The sequence below is a fragment of the Anolis carolinensis genome, unplaced genomic scaffold (assembly GCF_035594765.1).
Source record: "Anolis carolinensis isolate JA03-04 unplaced genomic scaffold, rAnoCar3.1.pri scaffold_7, whole genome shotgun sequence".
Lineage (NCBI taxonomy): Eukaryota > Metazoa > Chordata > Lepidosauria > Squamata > Dactyloidae > Anolis > Anolis carolinensis.
This window is the reverse complement of record NW_026943818.1, coordinates 23,480,927-23,505,612: the sequence shown is the minus strand read 5'-3', so window position 1 is coordinate 23,505,612 and position 24,686 is coordinate 23,480,927. Positions and strand designations below refer to the sequence as shown.

Genomic DNA, 24,686 nt, shown 5'->3' with positions numbered 1-24,686 from the left:
TTGTAGTCAATGGTTTCAATATATCGTGATATTTTGGTGCTAAATTCGTAAATACAGTAGAGTCTCACTTATCCAACATTCACTTATCCAACATTCTGAATTATCCAAGGCATTTTTGTAGTCAATGGTTTCAATATATCGTGATATTTTGGTGCTAAATTCGTAAATACAGTAGAGTCTCACTTATCCAACATTCACTTATCCAACATTCTGGATTATCCAAGGCATTTTTGTAGTCAATGGTTTCAATATATCGTGATATTTTGTTGCTAAATTCGTAAATACAGTAGAGTCTCACTTTTCCAACATTCACTTATCCAACATTCTGAATTATCCAAGGCATTTTTGTAGTCAATGGTTTCAATATATCGTGATATTTTGGTGCTAAATTCGTAAATACAGTAGAGTCTCACTTATCCAACATTCAGGATTATCCAAGGCATTTTTGTAGTCAATGTTTTCAATATATTGTGATATTTTGGTACTAAATTTGTAAATACAGTAATTACTACATAGCATTACTGCGTATTGCACTACTTTTTCTGTCAAATTTGTTGTTAAACATGATGTTTTGGTGCTTAATTTGTAAAATCATAACCTAATTTGATGTGTAATAGGCTTTTCCTTAATCCCTTCTTATTATCCAACATATTCGCTTTTCCAAGGTTCTGCCGGCCCGTTTATGTTGGATAAGTGAGTACTGTATTATAAAAATATTTACCAGACTGGCAGTGCCCGTTTTTAATATTCTTAATCACCAAGCTGCAATAAATCTTGCCAACCGGAAGGTTGAGAATTCAAAGCCCAGGTCAAGGTGAGCTCCTGACCTTTAGCCCAGCTTCTGCCTACCTAGCAGTTCGAAAACAAATGTGAGTAGATAAATAGGAACTGCTTTAAAGAGGGGAGGTATTTATTTCGATCAGAATGGCAGGGAGATGGGAGCGACAGCACCCCCCAGTGGCCAGAACTAAGCACAGCCTCCAAAGATGTCGAAAGATGGGAAAGCCTATATATAGCTCTATCTGTTGTCTGTCTTGTCATTGTTATAATCCAGTGATAGCCAACCTATGATACGCGTGTCAGCACTGACACGCCTAGCCATTTTTGCTGACACGCTGCCACATGCAGATTGATTGGATGACTAATGTCTTTTGTGGCCAAATTTGGTGTGATTTGGTCCAGTGGTTTTGTTGTTTACTCCATGGGAATTATGCACATTACATACATACATACATATATATATATATATATATATATAATCATTCTATTATTATTCTACTATTATTGTAGTATATTCTTATTTTATTACTATTATATTATTATTGTATTATTCATTATTCATGACTACATTGAAACTACAATAGAGAGAAATCAGCGTGGAAACTGCAAGAGGTACCATAGATTGTTGTACATGGAAATAATGGTAGTAAATAGTTTTTGATTTATTAAATACAGTTTTATATTACAATTATATATTTTTGTTATTTAAACTATATATATTGTGAAATTATGTTTTTTTTCTCAAAGTGACACACCACCCACGTCATGCTAGGTTTTTTTGGTGAATTTTGACACGCCAAGTGCAAAAGGTTGCGGCATTGAATGTTCTGTGATACGCCCTGAGTCCCCTTCGGGGTGAGAAGGGTGGGATATAAATACTGTAAATGAATAAATAAATAAATTCCAAATAAATTGCCACTATCAGAGATTGGTGTTACCTGGCAGTGGAACTACATTGTCCAGCAGGACTTCTGCTCCCTGGAAAGGTAGTGTTACGAAGTCAGACCTACAAAAGAAAAATACACACACTCAACAGATTATCTTCATGCTGGAGTTAGGAGAAGATACAGAAATCCAAGGTGGGAGCTCCATTTATCAGGAGCCCCTGAAAACCTTTCCTTCTGAGTAAGTTCCCCATTGCTTTTATTTCAAAGACTCTACTGTATTGCAAAAAGCATTTCCAATGAGGCCAGAATTTTACCTCCTAGGTTTAACAGAAAATATGACAAACTTTAATAAGAATGACGACATAATTTTTACCTACAAATCTACGGCCGCAAGAATAACCTTTGCCAGATTATGGAAAGCAGAAGAAACTCCAACAAAAGAATTATGGTTGAAAAAATAAATGCAATTTATGACATGGACAAATTGACTTATTTAATGAAAGTACAGTAGAGTCTCACTTATCCAACACTCGCTTATCCAACATTCTGGATTATCCAATGCATTTTTGTAGTCAATGTTTTCAAAACATTGTGATATTTTGGTGCTAAATTCATAAATACAGTAATTACAACATAGCATTATTACATATTGAACTGCTTTTTCTGTCAAATTTGTTGTGTAACATGATGTTTTGGTGCTTAATTTGTAAAATCATAATGTAATTTGATGTTTAATAGGCTTTTCCTTAATCCCTCCTTATTATCCAACATATTCGCTTATCCAACATTCTGCCGGCCCTTTTATGTTGGATAAGTGAGACTCTACTGTAAATACAGTAGAGTCTCACTTATCCAAGACTCGCTTATCCAAGGTTCTGGATTATCCAACACCTTTTTGTAGTCAATGTTTTCAATACATCATGATATTTCGGTGCTAAATTCGTAAATACAGTAATTACTACGTAGCATTACTACCTATTGAACTACTTTTTCTGTCAAATTTGTTGTATAACATGTTTTGGTTCTTAATTTGTAAAATCATAACCTAATTTGATGTTTAATAGGCTTCTCCTTAATTTCTCCTTGTTATCCAACATATTCGCTTATCCAATGTTCTGCTGGCCCGTTTATGTTGGATAAGTGAGACACTACTGTAGAGGTAAACCATTAAGAAAAACAGATTGGAGCCTTTTTGAGGAATACAAAAAGAAGGTAAAGGATCAAAGAAATTAAATAAGGAGAACTCGAGAAAAGAATCCACAAAGAGACCAAAATATAAAAAATTAATGATACAGTAGAGTCTCACTTATCCAACATTCACTTATCCAACGCATTTTTGTAGTCAATGTTTTCAATACATCATGATATTTTGGTGCTAAATTCGTAAATACAGTAATTACAACATAACATTACTGCGCATTGAACTACTTTTTCTGTCAAATTTGTTGTATAACATGATGTTTTGGTGCTTTATTTGTAAAATCATAACCTAATTTGATGTTGAAGTCTTTGGCCTAGATCTATGTCTTTGGCCTAGATCTATGAATTAGTCTCCTGTTTCTAACATTTTATGCTGCATGTTGATTTTAATGACTGTTTTATTGATGCTGATGTTTTTTATTGTTGGGATAATTGTGTTATTGTTTTGTTATTGTTATTATATTGTTGTATCGGGCAAGGCCCCATGTAAGCCGCCCCGAGTCCCTTCGGGGAGATGGGGCTGGGTATAAAAATAAAGTTATTATTATTGAATAGGCTTTTCCTTAATCTCTCCTTGTTATCCAACATATTCGCTTATCCAACATTCTGCTGGCCCGTTTATGTTGGATAAGTGAGACTTTACTGTATTACAAAGAATGAAAACACCGCAAGGAGTAGAAGAAAATGGACCATATAGACCTTTATCCCTATCCAACTCATGCCCCAATGTTCCCCCTATACATATACATAGAATCTCATCCAACATAAACGGGCCGGCAGAATGTTGGATAAGCGAATATGTTGGATAATAAGGAGGCATTAAGGAAAAGCCTATTAAACATCAAATTAGGTTATGATTTTACAAATGAAGCACCAAAACTTCATGTTATACAACACATTTGACAGAAAAAAATAGTTCAATATGCAGTAATGCTATGTAGTAATTACTGTATTTACGAATTTAGCACCAAAATATCACGATGTTTTCAAAACATTGACTACAAAATTGCGTTGGATAATCCAGAATGTTGGAGAAGCGAGTGCTGGATAAGTGAGACTCTACTGTACATCTTTTTTTTCCTTTTTCTTTCTCTTCTCCTTTCTCACATCCCATTCCCTGAATTCCCTCTTCCCATATTTTATCCATGTAGATTTATGAAAATTCAATAAAAATTTATTTTTTAAAAAAGGAACACTACCTGAGGTATGCATGGTAAGCAACAGCCAAGGAGGTGTCCATATCCATGCCACACATTCTGCCATACATTTGGGCAGGTTAATCCTAGCTTCAGAAAGGAGTTGGCCAACTGACCTGATTTGCCGAAGGGTGTCGATCTTGACTCTCTCATATCCGCCGTAGTCCACGTATCTGATCTCCACTTCGCCGACGTCTTTGAAGTATCCCACCACTTGCGCCCGCCACCAGGCCCCTTCCACTCCCGGCGCTGCACAGATGGCACCCACTGAAGAGCAGACAAATTGAGAACGGGTCAGACACAGGTCTCGTGGTGCTGCTAATAGGCACATCGATAACCACGCTGCTTATTGCACTCCGGACAAATACGAAATCTCAAAATGTCTTCACCTATTGGGTCTATTTTTTTAATTTCTTCATGTGTTTTTATAGTTTTGCCTCTTGGTTAGTTAGTATTAACATTTGTTTATATGTTAACCATTTCTCACTGGGTGTTTCTCTTCTGTGGTTTGCTTCTATTGGAGAGTACCACGTTGGGGTTTTGGAGTGGAATCTGGTTTTATATTTATCCCAAATTCTGATTTTATAATTCTTATAAAGTGGTTTTTAAAGTTTTTTTTCTATTTTTGTTTTTCCTTTCCATAGATAACTGTGCCACCCACGTCGTAGGTCTTCTCCCTCCAGTATTAATATTTTTTTCTTTTCTAATGTGGTCCAGTCCCTCACCCAAGTCAAAGCAGCCGCCTCATAATATAATTCCAGGTCGGGGAGACCCAGCCCCCCTCTTGTCTTATCTTTTAAGCTTTGTATTCTAATTCTTGCTTTTTTATTATTCCAAACAAACTTTCTGATGTCTTTCTCCCATTTTGTGAAGATGATTTTGGATTTAACTATTGGTACTGTTTAAAAAAGGTATAAAACTTCGGGTAAAATATTCATTTTAACAACGGCTATTCTACCTAGAAGTGACAAGTTTAAATTGTTCCATCTTTCCATTTTTCTTCTTATCTCCATCCATTTTTTTTCATAGTTATTTTTGAGAAGTTGGGCGTTACTTGCGGTGATTTCTATTCCTAGGTATTTAACTCCTGTATGTTTTTCTAAATCTTCTTTATTCTTCTTTGAGATATGTTTTGTTATCATTTTCGTTTTTTCTTTATTAATTTTGAATCCCACAACCTCACCAAATTCTGTCAATTCTTTCCACCACTTATTCCATTGATCTTTCGGGTCTTCTATAATACAAGCCACATCATCTGCAAAAACGCAGAATTTGTAGCTGTTATTTTTAATTTTTAGTCCTTTAAGATCGCTATTAGATCTTATGCTTGTTAGTAAGATCTCCAAGTCATTATAAAGATTAATGGGGAGAGAGGGCATCCCTGTCTCGTCCCCTTGTACATTTTTATCTCCTTGGTTTTATGGCCATTTACAATAATACTACCTATTGGTTTAGTGATTTCTTCCTGTGACATTGTCATTGGTTAAATGTGAGACTGAGATAGACACGGAAAGAAAGTGTCAACCTCAAATCCCTCAACCTCTGAGGATGCCTGCCACAGATGTGGGTGAAACGTCAGAAGAGAATGCTTCTGGAACATGGCCATACAGTCTGGAAAACTCATGAAAGCCTTCGACAACGCAACCACAGAAGAGTTGAGCTTTTCCCTCCCTCCGCTCAATTCCATTAACACTTCTCTAGTAGTATAGCCTGAACCTGAGGCTGATGGGTTCATTGATGGTTAGAGAGAATTATAGGATTTCCTGGGGCACAAAGTGGGGAAGATTCAATTAAGAGAATGGATGGTTCTCTCTGGGAAAAGCCTGACTTACGAAGTACAAGGCTCTAAGGTCAGGCAGAGGATCCAGAAACGGAAACATTAGATAAGGAGTCAGGCGAAGAACTAAGTGATACGGAAGGCTCCCAGTGAAAAACACCCAGAGCTGCGGAAGTCAACAAAAGCCTCTGTTTACAGATTACAGCAGAAAATAGTCAGCTCTGGTCAGAACGTTTATATGGGAAAGTTGAGGATTCATGGGAAAAGAAACGACTTCATGTGTGTCTATTAATAGTTGCACTTTGTCCTCTGCCCCGAAGCACTTTACTATGGCACTTTAGTTCAATTTGGCCACTCCATACTATCCCCCTCCACCAACCTGGTGGTTCATTTTATTTTATTTTATTTTTACCTACTTTATATTTTAATGGGCTTTTATGGTTAATGTAATGTATTGTTCGCATAATGTGATTTTACTGTGTATTATTCATTGTAATATGTTTTAATTGTTGTACTTGTTTACTGTTTTTGGGCCGTTGTCCCGTGTTAGCCGCCCCGAGTCCCTGTGGGGAGATGGTGGCGGGGTAGAAAAATTAAGTTACTTACTTATTTAATCAGCAAGTTGCTTACCTAAGAGTTAGTTCAGGTAACGTAGCATTCAAAGGAGAAGCTAGGCCTGAGTCCTTTGGTTCTCATTTCAAATAAAGCCTTGTTTTTGGATTCAAGCATCCCGGAAGATTTCTATGTTCTTGTTTTTGTATTCTTGCTCAAATTTTACTAAGTATATCTTTGCTTGTGGTCTTATGCTATGGTCATAGGGTCTGGGGTGCAACACCTGCTTGAGAAAATATGGACTTGCCTCGTAAGTCTTTGTGTATTAGAAGGATTCAAACATTAAAGCCATTGGAGTGGAGTGGTTTAAATCAGTGATTCCCAAAGTGGGCGCTGCAGCGATCCAGGGGGGCGGTGATGGCACCTATTAGGAGATGGGGCGGGGCCAGAGGAGGGGCGAGGCCCTATTAGGAGACAGGGGTGGGGCCAGAGGAGGGGCGAGGCCCTATTAGGAGATGGGGGTGGGGCCAGAGGAGTGAGGCCCTATTAGGAGATGGGGCGGGGCTAGAGGAGGGGCGAGGCCTCTGCCCAAATGCCGGAGACAGGGCTGAGCACCTGAGGCGCCCGTTAGGACACACAGGGGGTGGAGCTAGAGGAGTGGGCGTGGCTTCTTCCTAAGAGCCCAAGACAGGGCTGTGAATCTTCTATACCTCTCCTGAGGTGCTTGTTGGGACACAGAGGACGGAGTTAGGGAAGGGGGCGGGGCTTCCTTCCAAGAGCCTGAGATAGGGCTGAGCCTCTATACCTCTCCTGAGAGGCCTTTTAGGACTAAAGGGTGGGGCCTCTTTCCAAGAGCCCGAGACAGGGCTGACCCTCTGTATACTTCCCGAGGTGCTTGTTAGAGATTCAGCCCCATCAGGCACTTGGGAAGAGGCCCTGCCGCCTCCTCTAGCCCCGCCCCCTGTGTCCTGGCAGGCGCCGCAGGACAGGGATAGAAGCTCAGCCCTGCCTCAGAGCTCGTAACTCCGCCCATCCCAGTCCTGGCCACCCATTTGTGGCCCTGCCCACCTCCCCCTCCCAGCCCTGCATCTTGGACTAGGGGAGAGGCTCAGCCGCGCCCTCTTGAGCAGGAGCCACGCCCACCCCTCTAAGCCACGCCCACCCCTCTAAGCCACGCCCCCTTTCCAGGGGGTGCTGAGTAATATTTTTGCTGGAAAGGGGGTGGCAGGCCAAAGAAGTTTGGGAACCACTGGTTTAAATGTTGGAGTAGGACTCTGAGAGGCGAGGATTCGTATCCCTGTTCACTCACAGAAATAGGTGCCATTGGGTTGGCGACATTCCCTCAACCTTAGAAGTTGAAGAAACTAGCAAAAGCCAAACTTTGCAAGTGACTTACCTTCCACGGGGGTCGGTAGGGTTGGAATCCCAGGCTGGGAATAGCAGAGGAACATCTGCTGGTCGAGACTGCGAAGGACGTGGCACGTGGGGTGCATGTGCTGCTGCACAAAGAGGTGCCCGGCATTCACCTGGTTGACCACAATCACTTCCACGGTGACCCCTTCCGGAAGCATGAGCTAGCAGAGGGAGAGACAGGAACTCTCATGTTACAACTGCAAAATACAGAGTTAATCGGGCAAAGCAGTTAGTGTTATACGGTCAAGATCTAGGGCTCGCAGGTATTAGGGAATGGATTCCGATCCACAAAAGCTCGTGCTGAGGCTCTTCTGTTATTTCTTACATGATATTTGGTAATTTCCCGCCGGGTCCAAACTTACCCAGGAGATCATGCGGAGGGAATGCAAAGGCAACAAGGGAGGGGGCGGCGTGTAGATGTTGGTGAGACTCAGGTCTTTGAACTTCTTCCCAATCAAGCTCAGGGCTTTGTCAACATTTTGCTGAGAGCCTGTGAAAAGGAAACGAGTAAAAATTTACTAGGAAATGCAAGCCACACACTGAGTTTGCCCAGAGCTATGTCAGCTAGGCTGTTAACTTCATACTTGTGCAATGAACTAACTCTAGGCTCCGTAGATAATAATAATGATGATAACACTCTATTTACCCTGTTTCCCCTAAAATAAGACATCCCCAGAAAATAAGACCTAGTAGAGGTTTTGCTGAATTGCTAAATATAAGGCCTCCCCCGAAACTAAGACCTAGCAAAGTTTTTGTTTGAAAGCATGCCCAACAAACAGAACACCAGAGCATGTAGGATCGGTAAATGTATGTACCATAGAGTGTTGTACATGGAAATATTGGTAGTAACAAGAAATTCTTGATATGATTCACAGTTTGTCTGGTTATGCTGGTTTGTGATGACAACTACTGTACAGTATATAATAAATGTTCATTTTTTTTTGTTCAACAATAAATGTGAATTCTTCTTCAAGGAAAAATAAGACATCCCCTGAAAATAAGACCTAGAGCATCTTTGGGAGCAAAAATTAATATAAGACACTGTCTTATTTTCGGGGAAACACGGTATATTCAACCCTTCTTCCCAAAAGGACTCAGAGCGCATTACAGTATATAAACAGATACAGGCCTTGTTACAATACAAGACACAAATACACAAAGGCAAAGGCTTCTCCTTTCATTTCCGGCTTTGGACGCGAGGAGGCTGTGTTGTCACCTCCTGGCCGTGTGGCCGACGTGACTGCTTGCAGCGTCTTTTGGCCTTTCCCGCCAAAGCGGTACCTATTGATCTACTCACATTTTCATGTCTTCGAACTGCTAGGTTGGCAGGAGCTAGGGCTAACAGCGGGAGCTCACCCCATCCCGTGGATTCAAATTGCCAACCTTCATCAGCACAAAGGTTTAACCCCATTGCGTCACCACAAGAGCTTCTCATTTGGATCAACTTGCCACTTCTCACGGTAGCCAATCCCATCAATCTGGAAGCTCCATGGAAATTGCAACAATTCTCACAATCTCCAGTCTTCACGTTGCACCCGTCGTTGTTTGTGCCACCATAACAGAACCACTCACAAACAATAGGAAAGGTAAGAATTAGCCCACAAGGTTGGCGGGCAGTCAAGACCAGACCAGCGTGTCAAACAATGGTGGTCTGGGGAGATCTCAGACCCAGGTCTGGGGGCCAGGTGTGGCACAGCAGGCTAAAAAGGCAAAAAATCCTACGATCCAAAGGTTGGTAGTTCAAGCCTGGGTTGGGGTGAGCACTTGCTGTTGGCCGTAGCTTACCATCCCACCTAGCAGATCGAAAGCAGAAATGCGAGTAGATAAATAGGTACTGATTTTAGAGGGAAGGTAATAAAAGGTGATCAATTGGGAGGATGTCTAAGAACGACAAAAAGCTCATTGGCATGGAAGATGGAGTGACAGCGCCCGCCCTAGGCTGGAGTCAAGAGCAGTCTCCAAGATGCCAGAAATAAGATGGGAAATGCCTTTACCTCCGTTTGTGTATTGTCTGTCCTTGTTAATGGTATTGAATGCTTGCCGTATGTGTGTTCTGTAATCTGCCCTAAATCCCCTTTGGGGTGAGAAGGGTGGGGTATAAATACTGTAAATAAATAAATAAAATACTGTATACACTCGAGTATAAGCCGACCTGAATATAAGCCGAGGCACCTAATTTTATCACAAAACTGGGAAAACCTATTGACTTGAGTATAAGATGAGGGTAGGAAATGCAGCAGCTACTGGTATATTTCAAAAATAAAAATAGATACAGTAGAGTCTCACTTATCCAACACTCGCTTATCCAACGTTCTGGATTATCCAACGCATTTTTGTAGTCAATGTTTTCAATACATCGTGATATGTGCTTGCTAAATTCGTAAATACAGTAATTACTACGTAGCATTACTGCCTATTGAACTACTTTTTCTGTCAAATTTGTTGTATAACATGATGTTTGTAAAATCATAACCTAATTTGGTGTTTAATAGGCTTCTCCTTAATCTCTCCTTGTCATCCAACGTATTCACTTATCCAACGTTCTGCCGGCCCGTTTATGTTGGATAAGTGAGACTCTACTGTACTAATAAAATTACATTATTTGAGGCATCAATAGGTTAAATGTTTTTGAATGTTTACATAAAATTGTAATTTATGATAGTAATAATAAGACTTTAAGATAAGACTGTCTAAGTCTGATTACCTATATACTTGAGTATAAGCCGACCCGAACATAAGCCAGCCGGATCCTCACTTGAGTATAAGCCAAGGGGAGCTTTTTCAGCCCTAAAAAAGGGCTGAAAAACTAGGCTTATACTCGAGTATATACAGTAAATGTCCTACTAGTCACTGTGGGCTGGACAGACCAATGGCAACCTCCTGTCCAAGACTCTACTATTAAGGCAGCAGTGAGGCGGCTGCTTCAAGCAGCAGATTTAGGAGAGCCTGGAGACACAGCCAAATGTTTAGCTGATTATTTCAATTGTATTTCTTCTGCCATGAATAAGTAGAGCTCCAGAATGACCTGTCTCATGTGCCAAAGTGTTATTTGCTAATATCTTGGCCTAGACTTGCACCTGTGCTAATGTTACCACTTGAACAAATAGGTTTTTCTAATCTCGCACGGACCCACTTACCTTCTATATGGCAGATCTGGAAGTCCTGAGTGTAAGGTATGGTGGAAATGTAGATTTTGGCACCGGATGCTTGTTTGAGGAAGCTGACAGACCTCCCCTGCTTGCCTATCAGGCGCCCGACTAAATGCTTCGGAAAACAAGAAAACAGTGCCATTAGAGGAGAATCGAGCCTTGCCCTATATCGGGAGTGACAAAAATGAAGTTAGGAAATCACAGATCCCCGCAACCACGTGTTTTGGACATTACCTTTGGTATTTCTATCTCCCAGATAACAAGCTCTGTCTTGAGAGGGTCTGATCCGGCCTTTGAGTTCGGGCAGCTGCCATTCTTTCGGAGGGCGCACTCACTGTCCATGGAATCCATGCTATTTACATCTGAGTCTACAGAGAGGATGAGAAGATTGATCCATAGAAGTGAAGTCCAAACACTACATGCATGCCCTTTTCCAGGACGTTGTTGCGGCAGACGGACAAAATAACAACTGTGCTGAGGAAGACCAGAGCAGGTCAACCACACTCTTGTCACGGTGAAATGTGATATATGTATGGTTTGAATGAATTGTATGAAAGGTGTATGGATGCGGGCCTAGTTTATGTTTTTATATTTTATTTGCTCGGGCTCGACCACATGTAAGCCGCCCTGAGTCCCCTCGGGGAGGCGAGGTATAAAAATAAAGTTGTTGTTATTATTATTATTATTATTATTATTATTATTATTATTATTATTATGGAATTAATCATTAACTATACTCAGGAGTTGTAATTAAGAGTCGCTGAATTGCTGACGTTGGTAAGAACTGTGACAAATGAATCAACAACGTATTTACATTAAGCAGAAACAACGGCTCTTTTAAGTTAAGGAAACGCTTACAAGGAAGTCAACATGAGCCTTGTGCTTATCAACACCCATTAAGAAGAGTCAACATCTGCCCGGAAACTGAGATGAAATCAACATGTTTCAGGATGGAAAACATCTATCATTTATTTACAACTTTGGGACAACATCAGCGAAATCTTGCTATATAAGAGACCTTATGACAATCCAAAAATTGCGGCAGACCAGAGGGAAGACGAGAAGACGGTGTACTTTGGAGAGTGACAGCTCAGCAAAGGAATGCAGTCTGGTCACTTGCAATTAATCACTACTGACTGAGAAGTCGTGAGTTCGAAGCCAGCCCAGGTCGGTGTAAGCTCCCAACCATTAACAGCCCTGCTCGTTGTTGACCTAAGCAACCTGAAAGATAGTTGTATCTATCAAGTAGGAAATTTAGGTACCGCTTATGCAGGGAGGCTAATTTAACTAATTTGTGACACCATAAAACCTTCCAGCAGCATGCAGGAGAATGAGGAAGTACTCCATCAAGGACTTGGTATCACAAGTGGACGGTGAAGCGGCAGCTCCCCCTGTGGCCGGAATCGAGCATACCCTCATGAACATGGAAGCTGGAATGTTAAAATTGCCTCTGTGTCTGTCTATATATGTCGTACGTCTAATGGCACTGAATGTTTGCCATGTATATGTGCATTGTGATCCGCCCTGAGTCCCCTTCAGGGTAAGAAAGAAGGGTGGGATATAAATACTGTAAAGAATTAAAATAAATAAAATAAAAAGTTATTCATGGCCGGGATCACAGGGTTGTTGTGTGTTTTCTGGGCTGTATGGCCATGTTCCAGAAGCATTCTCTCCTGACGTTTCGCCCACATCTATGGCAGGCATCCTCAGAGGTTGTGAGGTATGGAGAAACTAAGCAAGGAAGGTTTATATATATCTGTGAAAAGTCCAGGGTGAGAGTAGAACTCTTCGCTCACCCTGGACTTTCCACAGATATATATAAACCACACTTGCCTAGTACAGTGTTCCCTCACTTATTGCTGGGGTTAAGTTCCAGGACCACCCGCAATAAGTGAAAATCCACGAAGTAGGGACACTATATTTATTTTAATATTTATACATTATTTTAGTAGTTATACACTATTTTAAGTCTTTATCAACCAAACGTGTGTTGATAAATTGCCTCCTTCTCCTTCCGTTGCTTCTCATTCCTCCCTTCCTTAGGCTGCAAATTGTAATTTTTTATGAATTAAAATAGTCTTTTAGAGTTTATTGAAAAACCGCAAAACAGCAAATCTGCAAAAAGTGAACCGCGAAGTAGTGAGGGAACACTGTATAGGAAAAGTGTGGATTGCTCATCCTTATCTTTCTTAAAGGCATAGGACTCCTTTACCCATTGATAATGTAGGAAAAGTGTGGATTGTTTATCTGTGTTGTCCTTAAAAGCACCGGACTCCTGCCCCCATTTATAATGTAGTGAAAATGTCCTTAAAGGCACAGACTGATATTGTAGGAGAAAGGTGGATTGCTCACACTGTATCTAACAGACCTCACAACCTCTGAGGATGCCTGCCATAGATGTGGGCAAAACGTCAGGAGAGAATACTTCTGGAACATGGCCAGACAGCCCGGAAAACATACAACAACCCAAAAATAAAAAGTATTCATTACACTTCTGGCAATCACCAAGGATGTTGTGTTGAAGCTTTCGTGAATGCCCAGTCCTGCATAGAGCTAGGATGTCGGCCAACGTTGTTACACATTATGAGATTTGGAGAAGAGGGATAGAGAGTTCTCAAGAGCGTGAAGTCAACCACAGCCTTGCAGGAAGGAAAACACCCCAACTGAACATGGAGAAGAATGTTAGATTGTTAGATTGCTTCTTGATTTTGTGTTATACTGTACATTTTATCAGTTGTTTTGGTTAATTGTATTTTGACATGTTGTTTTTATGTTGTTTTATATTGTATTGTCCTGGGCAGGGCCCCATGTAAGCCACCCCGAGTCCCTTTATATATAAATAAAGTTTTATTATTATTATTATTATTAAGAAGCAGCCAGGCCTTACCTCCGGAGTGCTCTGCATCCGCTTCCACCGACCAGGCCTGCTCGTGGCCCCGAGGGGCGCATTCCTCCTTCAGCACCCCATTGCTATAGGGCACCTTGCTTTCTGCGAGCGTAGAGGAGAAAGGCTTTTTGCTCAGTGCCGAGTCCTTGATGATGGGCATGTTCAACAGGTCCAGGCATTGCTGCAAAGCAGGAGACAAGGGGGTTTTCAGAAGGTCCTCTGCGCTAGCCCCGTCTTCCGAGGCGCATGCGTTGCAGCCGGAATCTTCTGTGTGTCCGTCTTCAGACTCCTCCTCATGGTCCGTGGTGACGGCGTCGTCGCTGGGAGGCTGCCCAGTAAAGAGAGAGTCCTGAGACCGACCACAAGTGGGGTTCCTCAGGCGACCGTGGGTCAAGTGGCTCGAGAACACCGGATGATGCTCGGCGCTTCCTTCTAGGAAGGGAGGTCGTTCTAAGGCAGGGACCTTCTCTGCTGCGCAGTCGCGCATTGTGCTGGATTCTGCGCTCGTGCACATCTTCTCCAGGTGTTTGTCGACACAACTGGCCATTTGACAGATCCTGTCCGACACATTGTTCCCCGACCCAGAAAGAACTTCCTCGGTGGCTGCTCGGATGACATTGGAAATTATATGTATGGCAACCTGCTCAATGTTCTCGACTTCCTCTTTGTCCAACCTGATGCCTCCGATCCGCTCCATCTCCTTCTGTCCCTCATCTCCATACCTGTAGTGGTTCAACGTTTTACCAGCCTTTGAACTGGACGTCTCTACTTCCTGTGACAATTTTGAGCGAGTGGGTTCAGCGAGCATCTCAACGTCGGTGGTCTCCGTCTCAACAACAGCGCCACCAATGATCTCCTCCTTTGCGGGGGCTGTGTGTGCCACATCGGAGCAGGGAATGGGCAGAGAGTCAGCACTTGCAGTATCAATGCTAGGACACTGGCGTTCTTTGGAGTCGTTCCGGACTATTAGATCTTCAGCGTTATCGTCAGATGTCTCCAAACGAGATGAGTCCGGCAGAACTCCTGTCATAAAAATTGCTTCGGGCACCTGGGTTGCAACTTGTGTGGAATCCCCACTGACGCTTCCTATTGGCGCAGCTGGAGGGGAGGACTCGAGTGCTCGGGATCCCAACATACCTTGACACCTCATCACTTCTAGTTTTTCACTGTCGTCCTGAAGCGTGCACAATCCGATGGTCGTTCTTCTATCTGAAGGATCCAAGCTGTTGTTCTGTTCTACCGAAGACCGAGCAGCCCATTTGGCTTCCAAAGGCAACAAGAGTTCATTGCTTGGCTGCGCGTCTTCCTTCGCAGCAGAGCCTGTTCTGTGCTCTTCCAAGCTGGGTAGCTCCTGCCTGTCGTGGTTGTTGGCCCGCTCCTTTTTACGCGACGAAAACCACCACCATCCAATGAGCGCCAGCACCCCGGGTATGGCAAAGGGAAGGAAAGCGCGGAAGCGCAGCGCCATTTCTTCAGCAACTCAGCAACTGCACCTAAAGAATAGCCAAGGGTGGAGGGAGAGAAAAAGAGTGTGAAACTGAATTCAGTTTTCTCCTCTGCCTGCAAAATATTGATTTAAAATGTTATAACTTGATTCTTAACTCTTCCCACCCCACAAAAGTCTCTTAGACACCTGACCATGAAAGGAAATTTAATGAAATGTGTTAGGATTTTCTAGGCGTTAGGAGAAACTACTCCAAAACAACAGAGCATCTAATAGATGCAAAAAAAAGTATACTTATAGTTGAGCATTCAGCTCACAGCAAGCAGAGCGTGAAGTGCCATGTGGCTGTAACGAATTGAGAGCTTAGGAGGCTAAGATTCAGAGATCTTTCTTTAAAATCACAAAAGGTTTATTTACAGAAATAATTTATACATTTCTTCATAATAAAGAACTGAGTAGTATTAGGTAGTTTTTCCTAACTCACCTGAGAAAATCCTAACAGTTGGGACATCTGGGCGGTGAAGTCCCAAACACATGGAAGACCCTAACTGGGAACCACTGGTATAAAAAATGGAGCAGTCATGTTTTCTGCTGTTTCAGGAGCCAGAACATGAGCACAGGGATTCAAATGACAAGAAAAGAGATTCCTTTGGTTGTAAGAACTCTTTGACAGTAAAATCAGAGCGCCTTGGTGGATAACAAGACTCTCCTCTTTTGAAAATCTCTAATTTGTTAGGATTTTCTATGATGTTAGGAGGGAAAAATACCCAAAAATAGCAGAGCATCCAAAATATGCAAAAAAGTATACTTATAGTTGAGCATTCAGCTCACAGCAAGCAGAGCCTGAAGTGCCATGTGGCTGTAATGAATCTTAGGAGGCAAAGATCCAGAGATCTTTCTTTAAAATCACAAAAGGTTTATTTACAGAAATAATATATACATTTCTTCATAGTAAAGAACTGGGTCTAAGCTACACTAACTAACCCCCATCTCTTCTAGGGTTCAGAATACTTAAAGTTGGGCATTCAGCTCACAGCAAGCAGAGCGTGAAGTGCCATGTGGCTGTAACGAATTGAGAGCTTAGGAGGCAAAGATCCAGAGATCTTGCTTTAAAATCACAAAAGATTTATTTACAGAAATAATATATACATTTCTTCATAGTAAAGAACTGGGTCCTAGCTACTCTAACCAACCCCCATCTGTTCTAGGGCTCAAAAAACGGAAAAATCACCAAGCACTACATCTCTCCGGACACACAAAGCAGAGAGAGGTCTCAATACACACAGCACACACCAAGATGTAAAAGTAGAAAGTCAAAAGGCATGCATCTGCAGAGTATCCAATCTACATAAACAATCAGTAGGAGTAGAAACAGAGAGGAGAAATGGGGAGGTTGCATGGTCAGGAGATCTTTACTGACCAGGCATGGCAGGGGTTGGACTACATGGCCCTTCTGGTGCCCCACTTTCAACACTCTTCATTCTAAAGCACCTAAGCAATGCTACACAACTGACATTACGAAAAGGATATGTGAAAGAACTGGACATAGAAACCCCATCGCAGACTGTTACGGATTAGCTGAGCAACGTGGACGTCACGTGAGTGGCTAAGCTCCCTTCTTTCCCGGGAAGGTCACCGCACTTGTTGCTCTGCGGACTGGATGCTGCCCACCGTTGCTAGAAATCCTCAGGGGTGAAAAAGCTTGGCTTCTGCATCTCGGAGGTCTTAGGATTTATTCTAAAGGGTTTGATACTTAGAGCTATGAAGACCATATTCATATACAGGGACAACAATAGTTACCAAAGCTTGATCCCTGCAGTGTCCATACAATATCCGTTGCATGGATCTTGTATACAATGGGAGTCATGCATCTGTGGATTTCGGTCCAAAAGATACCAACACTGTACGTCATATGTCCTGAATACAGCATCAATATCGTTGAATGGATACCGTATATATTTGAGTATAAGCCGACCCAAATATCAAGCCGAGGCACCTAATTTTACCTCAAGAAATTGGGAAAACTTACTGTATATACTTGAGTATAAGCCTAGTTTTTCAGCCCTTTTTTTAAGAATGAAAAAGCCCCCCTCGGCTTATACTCAGGTGAGAGTCCTGGTTGGCTTATATTTGGGTCAGCTTATACTCGAGAATATATGGTACATTTATTATTTTTATGTATGTTTGTATGTTGTATGTTTCACATGTTTTGATATGGTCAAAATTGACTAATCAATAAAGAGTTGTTATTTATTATTTTTCTCTATTATTATTTCACTTCACTTCACGTCACTTTATTTCTTAATTAGTGGCTCTCCACCAGAGTGCTCCGAGCGACTTACAATTTAAAATATCATTCCACAATAGAGAACATTCATCATAAAAACATTCAACATAAAAACATTCAACCTAAACAAATACCTATTTGTATTATTATATTTATTATTTTTCTCTATTATTGTTGCTACTACAGTAGAGTCTCACTTATTCAACATAACCGGGCCAGCAGAACGTTGGATAAACAAATATGTTGGATAATAAGGAGGCATTAAGGAAAAGCCTATTAAACATCAAATTAGGTTATGATTTTACAAATTAAGCACCAAAACATCATGTTATACAACAAATTCGACAGAAAAAGTAGTTCAATATGCAGTAATGTTATGTTATAATTACTGTATTTACGAATTTAGCACCAAAATATCACGATGTATTGAAAACATTGACTACAAAAATGCGTTGGATATTCCAGAACCTTGGATAAGCGAGCCTTGGATAAGTGAGACTCTACTGTAACAGTAAAATTACATTAATTGAGGCATCAGTAGGTTAAATGTTTTTGAATATTTACATAAAACTTTAATTTAAGATGGGATTGTCCAACTCTGATGAAATCATTATTTTAATCTTCTTCAATGTAAACGTGATTACGTATCCATCCAAAAATAAATACACTAAAATAATAAATGTAATCATAACAATAATAATAGAGAAAAATAATAAATTACGTATATACTCGAGTATAAGCCAACCCAAATATAAGCCGACCAGGGCCTTCACTCGAGTATAAGCCGAGGGGGGCTTTTTCAGACCTAAAAAAGACTGAAAAACTCGGCTTATACTTGAGTATATATGGTACTTATTTCTAGAAGATGAAAGGAAGCTTGCTTTTGTCGTCATGTACAGAATGGGGTTGTATACAACAGATAGCGTGCCCTGTTGATTCACAATAGGCACTGGGAAATACAACCTGTCCTTGCCATGATTGTGTAGCTCATTGTGCAAATGGTTCTCCGTACATGCAATGTTATTAGTGGGCAAAGGAGACTCAGTTCCACGCCACATTGAAGGAGGTCTGTAGTTTATGCCGCTTACCAAGCTATGCGCGCAAGCACTCCCTCCCTACGAGTTATAAAAAGACAGGCCAGGCATTCCTTTCCTTAACAGAAGCGAATCCACGGGCCCTCGGTTTGGAATTCAGGGGGTAAACAGCTGTCCATCGAATGGCCTGCTCACTGTACAATGTACTTGTCATTTATCCTGGCAGCGCACCGCATCTAAGCATTGCAGGGCTCTAAGATTTGCTCCCAAGCTTGGAAATAAATACTCAGGAATGCCAACTCCAGAACCCATGTTCTCAGGAAAACGGCATTATCGTGCCACATCGGATTTGTAGGCAAGACCTACATCCTGGACGAGACAGAAGGCTAAAGACAGACTTTTCCCCAATGATTCACTGGGGTGTTCCTGGACTCAAGCCCCAGCAAATGCCAATCACATCAACACATAAACCAATAAGAATTGATTGTTAAGATTGTCGGGGTGTTAGGGAAAACTACCCAAAAACAGCAGAGCATCCAATAGATGCAAAAACAGGATACCTATAGTTGAGCATTCAGCTCACAGCAAGCAGAGCATGAAGTGTCATATGGCTGTAACGAATTGAGAGCTTAGGAGGCAAAGATCCAGAGATCTTTCTTTAAAATCACAAAAGGTTTATTTATAGAAATAATATATACATTTCTTCATAGTAAAGAACTGGGTCCTAGCTACTCTAACTAAACCCCATCTCTTCTAGGGTTCAGAATACTTAAAGTTGGGCATTCAGCTCACAGCAAGCAGACCATGAAGTGTCATGTGGCTGTAAAGAAATTCGAGCTTAGGAGGCAACAATCCAGAGTTCAATCTTTAAAACTATAAAAGGTTTATTTACAAAAATAATCCGTATATACTCGAGTATAAGATGACCCGAATATAATCTGAGGCACCTAATTTTATCACAAAAAAACTGGGGAAACATTGACTCCAGTATAAGCCGAGAGTGGTAAATGTCAGAAATAAAAATAGATACTAATAAAATTACATGAATTGAGGCATCAGTAGGTTAAATGTTTTTGAATATTTACATAAAGCTCAAATTTAAGATAAGACTGTCCAACTCAAATCATGATCTTCTTCAATGTAAATGTACTTATGTATCATTTTAATAATAATAGAGTAAAATAATACATGTAATAATAATAATAATAATAATAATAAATACGGGAAAATAATATAAGCAATAATAGAGTAAAATAATAAATGCAATAATAATAATAAACAATAATAGTAAGCAACAAAACCACTGAACCAAATTGCACCAAATTTGGCCACAAAAAACACAGTCATCCAATCTATGTCTATCAAAAAAAAAAAAAACCTTAAAAAAAAACTAGGGAAATAAATTCCAAATACAGAAAACCCCAAATTGCTTATCACGTATGCACAGAGCCCCCCCCCCTCCTTCCGGAAACTGAAACAACTACATTACCCAGCGGACCTCATATCTGTTTACAGAGCCTAACGCCCATTTTAAAATACGTTGCCATGATGGAACAGCCTTACACCTTCAAAACCAGGCTGCTTCCTAACCAGAGGGATTCTAACCACCAGACTCCGCCACAGCAACGCGTGGCCGGGCACAGCTAGTTGTATTATATTATACTATTACTAGCTGTGCCCGGCCACGTGTTGCTGTGGCATAGCCCTAAGTAGGTTTTTATTTGTGGAAGCAAGTATGACTGTTGTAATTAGTCACCTTGATTAGCATTGAATGGGCTTGCAGCTTCAAAGCCTGGTTGTTCCTCCTGGGGACTCCTTTGTTGGGAGGTGTTAGCTGGCCCTGATTGTTTCCTGTCTGGAATTCCCCTGTTTTCAGAGTGTGGTTCTTTATTTACTGTCCTGATTTTAGAGATTATATTATAATACCACTGTAATTTTTATATATTATATTTATATTTTTGTATTATTTGCTTAGAACTGGATTATATGTGGTCCCTTCTACACAACTGTATAAATCCACACTGAACTGGATTATATAGCAGTGGGGACTCAAGATAATCCAGTTCAAAGCAGATACTGTGAATCAGGGGTCCACCAAACTTTTTAAGCAGAGGGTCGGTCCACAATCTTTCAGACTGTTGAGGGGCCGAATTATCATTAGGAAAAAAAACAAGAACAAATTCCTATGCATATTGCACGTCTTATTTGTAGTGCAACAACAACAACAACGAAAGAACAATACAATATTTTAAAATGAAAACAATTTTAACCAACATAAACCTATTAGGATTTCAATGGAGAGTGTGGGCCTGCTACTGGCCAATGAGATAGTCAAGTTAATTAGGAATGTTGTTGTTGTTGTTGTGTACCTTCAAGTCATGTCAGACTTTGGCCGAGCCTAAGTCTAAAATTAATTATTTATTTACTGCCTTTATTTACTACATTTATATCCCACCCTTCCCACCCCGAAGGGGACTCAGAGCAGCTGTATGTACATACAATATATTATATTATTAGCATAACACAATATTAGCATTATATATCATCATATTGAACTATACCACTATACTATTATATAATATGTAATATATAACATATAATCAATATTATTATATGGTATTACTATTAGTATTATATTGTATAACATAAGATTATTATCAATAGTATATGTATATACAATATATTATATTATTAAAACTGATATAAAAATATTATATTATAAAACTGAGGCCGGGGGCCAGGTAAATGACCTTGGAAGGCCACATCCGGCCCCCGGGCCTTAGTTTGGGGACCCCTGCTGTGGATTATCTGCCTTGGCATTCTGGGTTATATAGCTGTGTGGAAGGGCCTTGAATCTACACTGCCATATAATCCAATTAAAATCAGATAATCTGTATTTTATAGGCAGTGTAGAAGAGGCCTAACTCTGCCTGTCCCCTGGGCTGAGTGGGTTGCTTGGAGACCAAGTGGGTGGAGCTTAGCCTTCTAACTGGCAGCAATTGGATAAAAACAATTATTCCTCTCCCTCTAATTAGGACTTTATTTTTCTTTTCTTTTTGTTGTATGAACGTAGAGGCATGGATGACGGTTGTGCTGCCAAGTTTAGTGTTTCTGGGATGTGTAGTTTTGTTGTTTTGTCCTAGGCCGAAATTTCATTACCCTTTTATATATATATAGATCATTCCATTTTAGAAAACCCTCCAGACTTCCCATTGCGAGTGTTGCCAGAATAGGCATTTCGGGCGGACTACGTAGTGCCCAAACCGGGACACACCATTGAAAATCCACAGGATTCTCCCCTTAAGCGCATACACAAATCACTGTGTAATGAAGCCAAATTAGAAAGGTGTGCAATACAACAGTGTGTCAGAGCATGCAACGAAAAAAGGCTCCCACGGTGGATGGGACCTGGTTGTGTTAAAAACCGAAGCCACAGGCCGGGGAATGTTTCCACACTAAAAATAGCTGAAGGACACAGGAGCTGCCTTAGAAGCCCACACAGAGGCTCCAGATTCCAGGAAAAGATAAGCGAACTTGGAGCCCAAGTATATTAAAAAAAAAAAAACCAGGCATTTTTATTCCTGCCTCCACAGATCCTCTAATAACCATGTTTCATCACAAGAGCCCAAGAAATGCCACGGAAGACAAAAGCCATCAATCCACCCAAGACGTAATTCACAACTGAACAACCACATGCCCAGCCAGGACCCCGAAGGAAAGGCGAGTAAATTTAGCAAACATTATAAGAGTGGGAGGAAGGAAGGAAGGAAGGAAGGAAGGAAGCAGGAGGACATCAGCAGAGATTGCCTGCAAATAGACGAGGGTTGAATGAAAAGTAATGCCTCCACCTTCGTAACTTGGGTTTGTATGGGAATATTTTAATCAATCAAATGCAGGAATAATCCTCTTTAACGATCACTATTCACTTTTCCACATCATCACCAGACAATTGGATACATTTCTGCCAACTCGGAAAAGAACTACAAATTCCATCAATACCCCAAACTCCCCTAGTATGTTCCGTTGCTACTCAGTTCTGCTCTGTTTGTTACGTGGACAGAGTTGAAAAGAGTAGGAAAGGGTTACGGGAGAGGCCGTGGGCGGGATCATGCAAATTCCACACCAATGGAGAGAGAGAGAGACACCGGCATGTTACGTAAAATCTATATATATATAAAAGGGTAATGAAATTTCAGCCTAGGACAAAACAACAAAACTACACATCCCAGAAACACTAAACTTGGCAGCACAACCCCTCATCCATGCCTCTACGTTCATACAACAAAAAGAAAAGAAAAATAAAGTCCTAATTACAGGGAGAAGAATAACTGTTTTTATCCAATTGCTGACAGTTAGAAGGCTAATCTCTGCCCACTTGGTCTCTTAGCAACCTACTCAGCCAAGGGGACAGGCAGAGTTAGGCCTCACTTAGGCCTCTTCCACACTGCCTATAAAATACAGATTATCCGATATGAACTGGATTCAAGGCCCTTCCACACAGCTATATAACCCATTTATAATCTTATATTATCTGCTTTGGATTATCTTGAGTCCACACTGCCATATAATCCTGTTCTTTTATATGCTGTTTATATTGTATTGTTTTGGGCATGGCCCCATGTAAGCCGCCCCGAGTCCCCATTGGGGAGATGGTGGCGGGGTATAAATAAAGTTTTTTTATTATTATTATTATTATTATTATTATTATTATTATTATTATTATAATCCACTTCAGTGTGCATTTTATACAGCTGTGAAGAAGGGGCCTCATATAATCCAGTTCTAAGCAGATAATATAAGATTAGAAATACAATATGTAATAATTACTGTGATATAATAATACAGAATAATATAATCTCTAAAATCAGGACAGTAAATAAAGAGCAACACTCTGAAAGCATAAGCCACAGCAACACGTGGCCGGGCAAAGCTAGTCTAGGATGAAATTGTCCCCGAATGAAATCATTGTGTAGTGAAATGATGGGCAACCTTTTGCACTTGGCGTGTCAAAATTCACCAAAAAACTTGCATGACTTGGGTGGTGTGTCACTTCAAGAAAAAAACCATAATTTCACAATATATATAGTTTAAATAACAAAAAATATATAATTGTAATATATAACTGTTAATAAATCAAAAACTATTTACTACTATTATTTCCATGTACAACAATCTATGGTACCTCTTGCAGTTTCCATGCTGATTTCTCTCTATTCTAGTTTCAATGTAGTCATGAATAATAAATAATATAATAATAATATAATAGTAATAATATAATAATATACTACAATAATAATAGAATAATAGAATGATTATATCTATATACAGTAGAGTCTCACTTATCCAAGCTAAACAGGCCAGCAGATGCTTGGATAAACAAATATCTTGGATAATAAGGAGGGATTAAGGAAAAGCCTATTAAACATCAAGTTAGGTTATGATTTTACAAATTAAGCACCAAAACATCATGTTTAACAACAAATTTGACAGAAAAAGTAGTTCAATACATAGTAATGCTATGTAGTAATTACTGTATTTATGAATTTAGCACCAAGATATCACAATGTATTGAAAACATTGACTATAAAAATGGTTTGGATAATCCAGAAGCTTGGATAAGTGAGACTCTACTGTATATATACACACACACATCTATATATATAAAAGAGTGATGGCATCACGGCGACCCACAAAACTACAAAACTACAGGCCCCCCAACCTCGAAATTTGACAACACAACCCATCATCCACGCCTCTAGTTTGATACAACAAAAAGAAAAGAAAAATAAAGTCCTAATTAGAGGAAGAGGAATAATTGCTTTTATCCAATTGCTGCCAGTTAGAAGGCTAAGCTCTTCCAACTTGATCTCCTAGCAACCCAATAAAAAATAATAAAATACATTAAAAACACTAAAAAATTAATACAATAAAATACTATAATAACAGAAAATAACTAAAAATAATACAAGAAAATAATAAAATATAATAAATAAAAAGATAACTTACAATAAAATTAATTAAAAAATACAAATTTATTTATTTATTTATTTGCGACATTTATATACCGCCCTTCTCACCCC

The 24,686-nt window shown here is 40.2% G+C and overlaps 1 protein-coding gene across 3 annotated transcripts in view; it reads right to left on the bottom strand.

Moving 5' to 3' along the window:
• The window catches only part of akap1 (A-kinase anchoring protein 1), a 45,771-nt gene that overhangs the window by 3,902 nt on the left and 17,183 nt on the right, over positions 1 to 24,686 (bottom strand). For all 3 annotated transcript variants that reach the window (XM_062959818.1, XM_062959819.1, XM_062959817.1), the window contains 7 exons: positions 13,842 to 15,334; positions 11,189 to 11,322; positions 10,943 to 11,069; positions 8,168 to 8,295; positions 7,789 to 7,966; positions 4,180 to 4,330; positions 1,719 to 1,786 (listed from right to left, as the gene is read on the bottom strand). In XM_062959818.1, coding sequence (XP_062815888.1) covers positions 1,719 to 1,786; positions 4,180 to 4,330; positions 7,789 to 7,966; positions 8,168 to 8,295; positions 10,943 to 11,069; positions 11,189 to 11,322; positions 13,842 to 15,309 — 2,254 coding nt within the window. In that variant the 5' untranslated portion in view covers positions 15,310 to 15,334. The remainder of the gene's footprint in view (positions 1 to 1,718; positions 1,787 to 4,179; positions 4,331 to 7,788; positions 7,967 to 8,167; positions 8,296 to 10,942; positions 11,070 to 11,188; positions 11,323 to 13,841; positions 15,335 to 24,686) is intronic.